General features: G+C 38.4%; 1 protein-coding gene across 2 annotated transcripts in view; it reads left to right on the plus strand.

The window, feature by feature from the left end:
• PREX2 (phosphatidylinositol-3,4,5-trisphosphate dependent Rac exchange factor 2) overlaps positions 1-12,927 on the plus strand; it is a 279,954-nt gene that overhangs the window by 77,109 nt on the left and 189,918 nt on the right. For both annotated transcript variants that reach the window (XM_060115599.1, XM_060115600.1), the window contains exons 2-5: positions 3,053-3,124; positions 4,332-4,454; positions 6,763-6,867; positions 11,208-11,309. In XM_060115599.1, the coding sequence (XP_059971582.1) occupies positions 3,053-3,124; positions 4,332-4,454; positions 6,763-6,867; positions 11,208-11,309 (402 nt within the window). The remainder of the gene's footprint in view (positions 1-3,052; positions 3,125-4,331; positions 4,455-6,762; positions 6,868-11,207; positions 11,310-12,927) is intronic.

The raw sequence follows: 12,927 nt of genomic DNA on the forward strand, positions 1-12,927 counted from the left end.
CCACTGGCAGGCATTAAAAGCCATTTTCTGGTACTTATTTTCCATATATTTGTATCAGAATAAAGATGATCTAATTCTGATGAAATTCTGAACCAGGGAGAATGAATGAATACAGAGATAAAACAACATATTAAATCTCATGTGTTTTTGTGACTAGGGTATTAATGCTTCCTTGATTGATAGGAGAAAGATTAAATGCCCCAGTTACCAAAGTCTGAAAGGATCTGTAGATTCTGGTTGTTAAAGGATGATTCTGAGAACACGTTGTTTATCTTCAGAGAGGAAGACTTACACATTTTGTAAAAAATGTCAAACAGTTTTCATGATTTTGCTCTCTGAGCAAACTATCTTAAATCTGCCTTCACTGTTTTATAAAATGAGGCTCTTGGGAAAAATAAATGCTTGGTTAGAAATGCTAAGAAGTTCCAGGTTTTCTTTCATATGCAGTTAAACAAAAAGTTCCCTATTGTCACGGAGGATTGAAGATAAAAAGTCAGATAAAGATAGTTTACTTTATTAGCTTGTATGTTTCCTTCTACCTCATAGTTTGATTCATTTTCACTACCTCCTGTCTTCAATTTGTTGGTTTCAGAATGTGACTGAGTTCAGTTTATGAAGATAAGGTTTATACATGTAGAAGTGAAGTTTAAGTTTTGCTTGCACGAGAGGTTATGTTTCCTATGTGGTTAATATGAAATGTAAACTCGGCAACCAAAGCAACCGTGCTGTTTTAAGACTAAACAGAAAGAGGTAAGGAGCATTTTTAGTATAGGTATATGGAAAACTATTCAAGAAAAACAAAACTAAAATTAAAAATTAGACTAACACTAATTAAAATGGGCACTTAAAGTCAGAAAATTCGAAAATCTCTCTCCATTGCCAATTATACCTAATTTTAGATAATATTTCAAAAGATTGTATCACGTTTCCAATAAAAAAGTTAAGGTGACATCCAATACTTTCATATTCATTTTATTTAATTCAGCTGAATTCTTTCGTTCATTTGTGGCTGTCAGTTCTGATGTGGCTTTGTAGTTATGGAATCTGAAACGTGAACCCATTGAATCAGGAATCAAGATGGTGCTGAAGCTAAAGCTAGGAGTAAGATCTGTGGCCCATTTGTTTTGTTTCCTTTAAATAATTTTGTTATTTTTCTTTACAAAAGTTACAACATGCACACAGCCAGATATTCTGACAATAAGAAAGTGTACAAAGGTCATCTTCCTATCACCTGGAGGTAATCACTGTTTACATTTTGGTATATGCTACATATTTTTTCTTAGTATGAATGCACACTGACATTACACATGTGTATATATGTATTTATTATATACATGTGTAATATTCGTATATATAATATATACGTATATGTACACACATACAGTTGTGTGTGTGTATATATATATATATATATATATGTATAATACACGAAAGTGTGTATGTATAGGTATGTGCACATCCAGTATGCTGTTTAGTAATTTTTTTCGCCAAACAGTATTTTACAGACATCTGTTGTATACACACATATGTATATATAATCTTCATCCCATTCCATTTATGATTATACTTTTGCACAGTATTCTGTAGTTTACATGTACCATAATATATTAAATGATCCCATTAATTATGGGCATTTAGGTGGTTTCCACTTTTGTAATCAATACACTGAAACCCCTTGTCTGAATATTTTCTTAGGATAAATTCCCAGAAGTAGAATTACTGGGTTAAAGGGAATGCCCACTTAAAAATTTGAGATATATTGTAAGTTGTCCTCAAAAGTGTTGTGCCATTTTATAGTGTTACTAGCAATGTCTTGAGGGTGATAATTTTGGAATATTATGCACAATCCTGGGTTTTGTTAATCTTTTAAATCTGTGAATATAGCATGTCAAAAATGAACTTCTTTTTTTCTTTTAATGAAATTCTTACATTAATTTTCATTTGTTTGATGCAGTATGTTGAGATTCCTTCAAGCTTCTATGTGCCCTGACTTGGCAGGTAGTGGCTGGAGTTCTTAAGACAGGCAAGGGAAGGGATGATCTCACGTGGTCACTAGGTAGTTAGTGGACGTTGTCTTGAGGACAACGTCTTGTATTTGCTGGATAGAAGTCTCGTCTTTCTTTCCTTCTAAACTTTCTCTTTTAAGGCTCAGTATAAATAACTCTTTTTATCCTTTTTCTTCTTTGCTAAAATAATAGCTTATTTAGTCATGGGCTTAATGACCATCAGGAAGAATCCAGATCTTTGAAATACAAATGAACTCATTTGCCAACCATAGGGCTGTGGAGAGCTCAGACCTGATCCCAGAAATACAAATTCTGGCTTCCTAAAACTTGAATGGGGCAAGAGGGGATGGGAAATTCTTCCATTCCTTCTTGAAGGTCCCTTTCTTTCTCCCTTCCTCCCTCACTTCCTCAATTTCTCTCACTTCTAAAGGGCTCCCTTTAGAATTTCTGGCCCTTTTGTTTGTATTAGAAATCCCATTTTGGGCTAGATTTTGGTCTTTTGTGCTTCACAAGACTTAGAAGTTTAGGAAACATTTGACTCTGTGTGTTTTACCACAGAACTTTGAGATCTTGGTGGATACGTTTAATTCATATCTACGTGATCACTTTTGGTCCTGCCCCCAAACTATAAAGGAAATATAATTCCCAGGTAGGAGAAGCAACGCACAAGATTTCTGCCTTCTACAACAAAACTGTTACACTCGATAGTTATTGGATTTTTTTTTTTTTTTTTTTTTTTTTTGCGGTACGCGGGCCTCTCACTGTTGCGGCCTCTCCCGTTGCGGAGCACAGGCTCCAGACGCACAGGCTCAGTGGCCATGGCTCATGGGCCCAGCCGCTCCGCGGCATGTGGGATCTTCCCGGACCGGGGCACGAACCTGCATCCCCTGCATTGGCAGGCGGACTCTCAACCACTGCGCCACCAGGGAAGCCCTAGTTATTGGATTTTTAAACTTTGGTTTCTTATAAAAAACAATTAATTCAGATCAACACTCATTTGATTAGTCCAATGTTGCCTTCATAGTTTCTTTTCCTGCTTCCTGCAGGCATTCTTACACCGGATGAACCAGTGCGCTGCATCGAAACTTGACAAAAATGTAACAGAAGAAACGGTGAAGGTGAGGAGGTGCCCTCGACCCCAGCACAAGGTCCCCTCAGATGAAATTTTCCCCGTGGGATGTTGCCTCAGGGCTCGTCAACTTGTCTCCACTTCCGGGATAAGTTCTGTGCCAGTCACCAGTCATTGTGTGGCCAGCAATGAGAAAAAGGGAAACTAGGGTTTGGGAAAAGAAACGGGGGTTATGACGATGGTGTAGAAGACAGAGAGAAATTTTTGCCAAGACCTTGGAAACGTTTGAAAGGAGGAAAAGAATAACCCCAAGTCCAAGAACCTTCATGTCTCTCGAGGGGAAAGGAGCTGAACCATGTGTGAGGGGATTGCTAGAGGGCCTGGGGGGCAGGATGTGGGCAAAGGTGGCTTCCAGTCTCTGACCCCTGGAGAGCAAACAATTTGGATGGTCCACTGGGGCAGAAAAAGTCCACACAGTATCTTCAACTCACACATGTATAAGCATTTCCTTTTAAACTGTAGGGAAGGAAAATTGTGAAGAGTTTTGGGGAAAAAAGGGGGGGATGGTAAATGAAAATTAATTGTGCTATAGTCATTATTCATTGAAATTGTATAAATCATCCTTGATATTTATTTTGGATGCCAACTTGCTGTTTTATTTTACGGAAAATAAACAATTCCCAAGGAATTTATAGGCACATCTGACCGTTTCCCATTAAATTCAATAGTAACGTTTACATCCTCCTTACATGGAGTGTTTTAGTTTGGGTGCTTTTGGTTGCAAGCAAAAGACACCTGTTACTCAGAGGGACATGAAGGTACTTTGATTCCCATAGCAGGGACTTCTATGGGCAGAGAAGCCCTTCCTCCAAAGCCTGCCAGCAAATCTGCCCACGCTGTTTTACCTGCAGTCCGCGGTCCTTAGTGGGGTGGGACAACGACCATGCTTGGATTCAGTTGCTCGGGATTGTCCTGAGAGCCGGGACTAGGTTCCTGGTTCCCAGAACTGTGTGGGAGGGGAGAGGATGTCCAGACAGAATGGGTGCCCTGCCAGCCGTGGTGCGGGTGGGGGGGTGGGAAGGACAGCTCTCCACCGAGGTTTCCAACTTGGAGAGAAAATAGGATTTTTCTATTTTATAGAAAAATAGAAAATAAAAATAGAAAATAGAAATTTTTCTACTTCTCCCATGGAATTTTTCTCCCATAGAATTTTTTTAAAACTTGCTTCACTATGGCACTTACACATTTATTTACAGATGCTGTTCTCAAACATTGAAGATATCCTTGCAGTCCATAGAGAATTCTTAAAAGTCGTGGAAGAATGCTTACATCCAGAACCTAATGCTCAGCAAGAAGTGGGAACCTGCTTTCTTCACTTTGTAGGATCAATTTCTGTTTATTTTAAAAGCTTTTCCCCCTAAAATTTAAAGTGTCACTTTTGGCACAGTAGTATGTGGGAATTCAGCATTCGAAGTAAAATCTGACACCAAAAGTTTGGGGTCTTTTAAGGTCAATGAAATCTTCCACTCAGAGCCAGAAAAGGGGAGAGGGCCTCACATCATCCATTTTATTCGGTGAAGAATAAACAGGCTTTTCTTTTTCCCAACGAGTTAGTTTTTTGCATCCTCTGTAGCTTTGAATTCTAATGAATATTCAGGCTGTTTCATAATGAATGGATTTTTATGTTTCCTTCAAACATAGAGCATTTCTCTTTTGAGGCAGAAAATCCTTACTTTTACAATGGTGCGATGAGCCTTTTATTAGTCAAAACATTCCCTTGTTAATCGACTTGTGACTAACCTGGAGGTGAACAGACCTGGTTCCTCTAGGTACACATATGCCTGCATCTGAATTTTTCTCGGAGGCTTGTACTGAACAGTGCCGAAGAAGAACAAGCCAGTACTTGGTTATTTCAAATTATATGTCGTGCTTGTATGATCATTTTCATCCCTTTGCACATGATAGCTGAAATTATTTATGCAATCGATTTGCAAGGTAAAAAGCCACCTGTACGGTGAAAATCGTTTTCAGAACTAAAGTGCATTCATACTGACAAAAGAAAAGTAATGCTGCTATTTCTACCACTCTGCTGATGCTAATTTTCAGAATACCAATTTGAATCCATTTATTTATCAAAATGCTATGCAATTAGTGTTTTATTTAAAAATGTATAGGAGTATTTTGTCATAGAAATCAATTTTCGTTTATTTTTGATTTCCATTCTTTTATAAAGTAATGATATGGAGTTTCTAGATCTATATTTCTGTATGTGGTGAGCAGACTCTGTAAATGTTATTTTTAGAATCAGAAAATATTCCATAAAAATAATTATATTAAAGGGAGAGACTCCTTGGGTATAGGAAGATCAAGCTTTCACTGGGCAAAACTATAAGCCACGTGTGTTGTATCCACTTAATCCAGGCTGTTCCCTTTCATGAAAGAATGCACATCTCCGGCCAGCTGGAGTAGTAGCTATCTCAGTGCCGGGCTGCACATGGGAATCTTGCACCCTGACATCCATTTCCTCAGTAACACACTATGAATCTGTCAGCCATGAATTTAGTTAAACTATTTCTGAAGTTTGTTTTCTTCTGGTTTATCCCATCTCTTGAAATAAGTAATTCAATACATTTTCTACTGGCTGTATAAAATAGCACTCAGTGTTTCTAAATACATGACTTTGAAATTTTAGAGGACACACTTCTGTTCTACTATTCAGTCACTACATTTTCTGTGTCTGCCTCTTTTACTGGGATATTTACTGGGATATATGATAGATATTGATTATAGATACTTGGAGAAAATCTTACAGATGGAAGGGAGCTTTAGAGATCAAGATGGTGTGAAATTTCTCCTTTTATGAAAGAATCCCTTCTGTAGGATCTATGAAGGTTGTTGATCTTGTTTTTACTTGATCACTTTTCGTTACAGCTCTAATTGTTAGAAAATCTCTATATTAATCCAAATCTGCCTATCACTGCCCAACATGACCCTTGCAATTTCCACCCAGTGGTCCTAGTATTGTGTTTTGGAGCTACAAAGAGTTGTAAATCCTTTACAATAAATAGGACAGCTATTTGAAAGTAGCTACCATTCCTTACTTTTATATACTAACAAATATCCCTCTCTGAGATGACCTCTCAGATGTAATATCTTCAGGGTCTGTCATTATCTCAGTTGCCTGTTGCTGAGTATTCTCCACTTTGTCAGTGTCCTTCTTAAACACAACTGTCCAGATTGGTGCATATGACCTGCAGGGTACTATGTCCTATTGCTCTTATGATCTGGCACATGCTTTTCCCTCCACCAGAATACTTTCTTCCCTCTCCCTGCTAGGGAGTCATGGATTTATGTCTCTGTATCTTGCCCACATATGACATCTTTTTAAAGCTGTGTCTCAATCCTCCCAGCAAAGCTAAGTACTCTCTTCTCTGTAATCTGCTACCACGTCGTTCATTTAATTTTTATTGCATACATCATATTGGATTGGAATTAATATAAGTCTATCTCCTTTCCTAGACCATTCTTCATGGATCAGGGAAAATAAATTAAACATACTTATATATACACATAGTATAGCTCTTGAAACATAGTAAACACTTAATAAAGTTTGTTCATAAACATCACACTTAATATTTCCAAATGGCTAATAAAATGACTCTAACTGATTCTTACTTGAATTCACAGAAAGACAAGTTTCGTATCTACGACGAATATTGTAGTAATCACGAGAAGGCACAGAAATTGCTTTTTGAACTTAACAAAATAAGAACAATTCGGACATTTCTTTTGGTAAGTATATATTTATGTATCACCGTATGCTGTTATTTGTTGAGCCAAGAGCCAAGGAATAGCATCCGTGTGGTGTAAAAGCTGCTTGTGTGACATCTGTTTTTAACATATCCCTGCTAGGAAGCTAGAGAGTCATTTGCGAAATGTAAGAAGTGAGACTGTAAATCAACTATACTTCTATATATATATGCTCTTAAAATCACACACACACACACAAATGAAATGAACGAAATGAAAAGAAGTGAGTTGGGAGAAGCTTGTTTATGGGGAAACACTGTCATGCCCTCTCCTGGTTGATTATGAGTTGTGAAACCACAGGTTCTTAGTGAGAGAAGACATTTATGCCAGAGTTCACAGTTGCTTTTATATCCCTCAGCCCCGTAGAGCTTCATTTTACTTCTGCTAAGAGAGCTCTAAGTAGGGCAGTGACAGGAAGGAAATGCATCATGGGGACGGTAGAAAAGAATTTTCAAGATCGACTTTTCTCCTACATACATTCCATATTCAGTGTTCATAAAAAGAGCAAGAATCTGTATTTAATTTCTTCAGGATAGTACAAATAAATGCATCGTTTGGCAGTTTCTTGGACATTGTAATTGCCAGTGAGAACCACACTGTAAATAGAATTCAGTGATATTTAACGAATTGTGGAGTGGAACAGGCATCTCAACGATCCAGTTTTAGCGCCTGGATCAGCTCATTTAAAATGAAAAATAAAATGCCCATTTACAGCTCTTTTCCACTTGCACCATTAGCTCCAGGCAATCATTGATTTGCTTTCTATCTCTATAGGTTTGCCTTTTCTGGAGAGTTCATATATGTGGATTTGTACAATATAATCTTTTTATGCCTGGCTTCTCTTACTGAGTAAAATGATTGTGAGGTCCATCCTTGTTGTAACATGTATCCGCATTCTATTCATTTTTCTTGCTGAATAATATTCCATTGTATTTTGTTTATCCATTTGCCAGTTTATGAACATTGGGTCAACAATTGACTATGATAATGATGGACCTTGAAGATCCTACATATGAGATGTCATTTCAGAGAGAGAGATTTCTTAGTAAAGTCAGGAAATGTCAGGTTTGGGCAATTCTGAAGAATGCTGTTATGAATATTCACATACAAGTCTGTGTGTGGACATACATTTTCATTCTCTTGGGTAGATACTAAGAGTAGAATTGCTGGATCAGAGTAAGTTTATGTTTAGTTTTTTGTTGTTGTTGTTATTGCTCTAGTGACTACAATATGCATCTTAACTTAGGAAGTTTATTTCCCTCAGGTTGGTTATTGTTTTCTGTTTGTTTTGTTTTCAGGAACTTGCTTCGATTTAATTTGAGAATCTGTCTTTTGTATACGCAGCTGCTGCTATGTCTGCTCAGTTTTTGTTTTCTAACTTAGCCTTTCTTTTTAGGGGTCACTCCTCTGACTGGTTAACTTAGTGGTCAGCTGGGAATTTGAAAGAGGTGATCGAACATCATAAACCATATGATTTGTGGGTCAGCGTGTGAGTGTGGCGGGCGACACATTCACAGGCCAGGCAGTTTTCAAGTCAGATCTGGGTTTTTTTTTTCCTCCTGGGGCCATCTCAGGTCCTCTCTGCATGTGCACAGTCTGACATTTGCCCGAGCAGGACTGCAATCTCAGGCTAGCAGAAATGTGAGCGTTCCCCATTTTTCTTGGGCAGTGTGCTAATTTTATTGACAACACTCCTGGGTGTGGGATTTTTGCCCTGTGCAGTCCCCTCTGGTAGCAGGTTTGCAGGGTCAGTGCTACTGTGACAGGGCTACCATGCAGGATGAGCTGAGGATGGCCCTGGGGCTGGGGGCATGTAGGGGGAGGATGGGAGGAGCCCAGGCAAGAATGCCACCAACTCCCCTGTTCCTACCTGAAGTTCAGCAGTTTTTCATGAATAAACATTTCTCAGTTTGTTGTTTGACTTCAGTTGATTACCAGAGTCCTGAAATTGTTGTTTTTTACAATCGTGCTCAGTATAACAGTTGTTTTGGGGAAGAGAATTTACTCATCTCTTCTCTCTGCCATGGCCAGAGGAAGCTCCTGTGCCCCTGGACCAATGGGGCTCTCTGTGAACTATCAGAGCTTTGCTCTCTCACTGAGGGCACCCTGTTCTCAGCAGAGCTGGCTCTCTGCTAAATGTCACAAGTCCAGAGTGCTGGTTTTCACAAGATCCTACAGCATGGTCTGGTAGGAAGACCCTGGCTTTTCTAGTTCTTGCCTTGGCACTAAGTGGCCACTAGTTACCTGGATGACTTGAGGAAATTCATTACATCTCTGATGTCATTTTCCTTACTCATAAAATGGGGATAATAACAGTCACCCTTTGAAAAACATTAAGGATTTACATATTTGGGGTGATGATATTCTATTTGTGGGTACTTGCATATACTGTCACCTGAGTAAGTTTTTAGGATCAGTGGAATCTCTAGCAGCTTATTTAGGAAACATTCTTTCTGCCTACATAAGGAGAAAGCTGGCTCTCATAAGCCAGTCTAATAAGGACCTACTGTAGAGCACAGGGAACTCTACTCAATACTCTGTAATGACCTATACGGGAAAAGAATCTAAAAAAGAGTGGATACATGTATATGTGTAACTGATTCACTTTGCTGTACAGCAGAAACTAACACAACATTGTAAATTAACTATACTCCGATAAAAGTTAAAGAAATAAAGTGGCTGTTATCAAGAGAGTTTGTAATCTGTACAGTACTAATAGACAAGGAAATAAAAGTGGGTTAGATAGTCATGTGTTCCTCAGGGTGCTTCAGCGTAGGGCTAGGTAGAGGGGGTGGCCGCATTTATAAGTGGTGCTCACTCATAGGGGACACTGAAACATCACTGGAAATAGAATGGGGTATAGATAGTTGTGTTACATAGGATTCCTCTGGGGACAGTACCATACACAGGTGGAAAGAGGATTTTGATGACCTGATTGCAATAGGGGTTGAAACCCCCAAAGAGCATGTTTGAATGAGACACTTCTTTGCTGCTGTGTCTTCTAAGGTTTCTGGTGAAGTGAAAGTCATGGTGCTGGTTTTGCCGAGTTGGTTGGACAGATTGGAGCTGAACTCAGTTGCTCAGGGCGGTGGGGGTCTGGTCTGCTTCCATCACTCTTCCTTTTGCTTCCTTTCCCACTCAGTGCTCAGTCTCTCCTCTCAAGGAATGTAGGACAGTATTTTAAAAAATAGTGGTAGAAAGGTTGTAAATGATCAGTATGATGTTTGAAGAGCTCTTTTCTTCCTTAGTTAAATATTTATTATCGGCTTCCTCTGTGCCAGTCACCCTGATAGGCACTGCAGAAACAGGTTTTGACACAAGTTTCCAGTCTGTTATTTTAGGGAATTCCCTGGCGGTCCAGTAGTTAGGACCTGGAGCTTTCACTGCTGAGGGCCCGGGTTCGATCCTGGTCAGAGAACTAAGATCCCACAAACTGCGTGGCGTGGCCAAAGAAAAAAAATCTGTTATTTTTTTTAATTCAAAAATCGCTTTTAAAATCTTTATTTTAATTTTTTTTTTTTTTTACATTGCTGCTTAAACCACAAAATAAAGACCTGGTGCTTCAGAGGATCAAGCCTGAATTTATCAGAGTCGATTCTCTTGACCATCACTTTCAGTAAATGGAAGCTGCTTCTAGTTCATCTCACTGTGATTGCTGATTTTGAGTTTTCTCCTTCCATCTTGGCTCTGTGGAGATCATGTCTGACATCCTTCCCTGAGACTGCCTAGCCAGTGTCTTTGGTGAGGTATTATAGCTCGAAGTGACTTAGAGATCACTGGATTAAAACAGGCCAGTTGTACAGAGAGGAAAATTAGAATTTTGAAATCAGTCCAAATTGCATCACTGGCCAGTGGCAGAGCATGGGTAGTGCCCAGTTGTCCTTAGTCCTGATCTTCTGCAGCACCACATGACCTCCCCCTATGAGCAGGATGTATGTACGTATGTGTGCATCTGTTTATTCATCCGTCAGTACATTCTTTCATCAGTACATCCAACCATCCATTCATCCATCTATCCATTAATTCATTCCTCCATCTCTGTCTCTTTCTTTTTCCTCAGACTTCATACTCAGGTGAATATATGTGAATTCATTTTCAAGATAAAGATTCAAAACACATTTTGGTTGCTAACTAATCTGAAAGGCAAAAGTATTTCCTTTCTCTCCTGTAAACTTTCTTTGTGACTGAATGTGCTTTTCTCAGAGAGAGAAGCTATATAGAGACATGCTTTCACATGTTTTCAGCAGAAAAGTTTATGAGAGAAGAAAGTTTCACCACCTCAGGCTTAAAAATGTGCATAATTGTCTTTATTTCCACCCCAGAACTGCATGCTACTTGGAGGACGGAAGAACACAGATGTCCCCCTGGAAGGATACTTAGTAACACCAATACAAAGAATATGCAAGTACCCTCTCCTTTTGAAGGTACTTTATGTGTTTACTTCATTGTTGCATTTCCCTTGTACCTGCATATTTTTGCCGATGATCTTTAAAAAATTTTTCTTTTAAATAGTGTGACATTCCAAAGAAAAGGCAAATACAGTTATTGGGAAAAATAGCTATTTTGTCAGTAATTTATATAGAGAGTGGGAAACAAATGTCCTCGGAAAACAGACTTTTAATGCTCTTTGTAAAAAATATGCTTGTTTGAGTTTCCTTCAGCGTAAATGCATTAGTTTCAAGATAGATCCTATTAAGTACATTATGACCAGTTTATATAGCACTTTGTCTACGGGGTTCCTTATCTTAAGTAAATTTGCTGTTGGTATATATTTTTTTCATTTCCCCAAACATTGGTGACTTCTTGATGCTGATGAAGTTAAGGCTAAGTTACACAATTTCAGAGCCTGGTTTTTAAATCATTATTACAGGGAATGGTGTGGGTCACATGGGATAATAAATGATAGAAAGTGGAAAGACAGTGCTAAGACAACACTGCCTCTGGAAAACAGGAAATGCCTTACGGTCGTAGGTCCATCGCCTTATTACAATGACCAAAAGTTTTATTATGAGAAGCATATTATAATATACTAATTACTGCTTATACTGCAAGGGTCTATGAATAGATTAGAACAGCAGTTCTGGAAAGGATGTTTTTTGGAAATGTAGCATCTGAATAGACAGTTTGGGGTGGTGGTTGAACATTTGAGTTCTGAGTTCAAATCCTGTGCATTCTGCTTACTAGCTGCACGACTGAGCTCATAATCTAACCTCTTAAAGTCATGGGCTTTATTTATGAAACAGAAATGATGAGGATGCCATGATGAAATTATAACATATATCTAAAAGAATGTATATATGCATGCATACGTATATCTCTGTGTATACTTGTGTATGCATATACATAAAGGAGTACCTAATAATTGAGCTGTCTTATACACATCATTTAGCATAGTATGTACTCCATAAATGTTAGCCATTATTACTCATGTATATTTGATTCTTTTAATATATTAATATATTAACTACATCTTAGCTCCTAAATTAAAAAAAACTCAGAAATGTTATGGACATACTAACTGGTGTTCTTACTGATTTACTTTTTGAGAAATAAATGTTATGAATTTGAACTAAAATGCATTTTTTCACTACAGCTTTTGTCAGTTGCATAAATTAGGTCTCAGTGAAAATTTTCTTTGGAAAGGACTTCTTCTTATTAAAAAAACAAGTTAAAGTTGCTTGGTTAGCTAATGTAGAGAGAAGCTAGCACAGGGATGTCCAGGTCTGCAGAGCTTTGGCATGGGAGGACTGGTGCAAACGTGACTCCCATCTTTCCGGGAGTCCCTTCAGACCTCTGACATGGTGACTCAGATTTGCATGCATTCTCATCACTCCAGTTATTCCTAGTCCTGATTTTGGAATCCCGAGAGTTTGTCTGTTTTAAGAGTCAGAAGGATAGTGATATTAAGAGAAATATATCCAGTTAAGTGGTTGTTCTAAATCAACTCCTTTCTGGTTAAGGATGACCTCAGGTGACCTCACAGATAGGAACATGGACATATCCTTGCTTAGGAAGAAAGAGGTCGATTCAGAGCATCTTCAA

The sequence above is a fragment of the Mesoplodon densirostris genome, chromosome 13, assembly GCF_025265405.1.
Source record: "Mesoplodon densirostris isolate mMesDen1 chromosome 13, mMesDen1 primary haplotype, whole genome shotgun sequence".
NCBI lineage: Eukaryota > Metazoa > Chordata > Mammalia > Artiodactyla > Ziphiidae > Mesoplodon > Mesoplodon densirostris.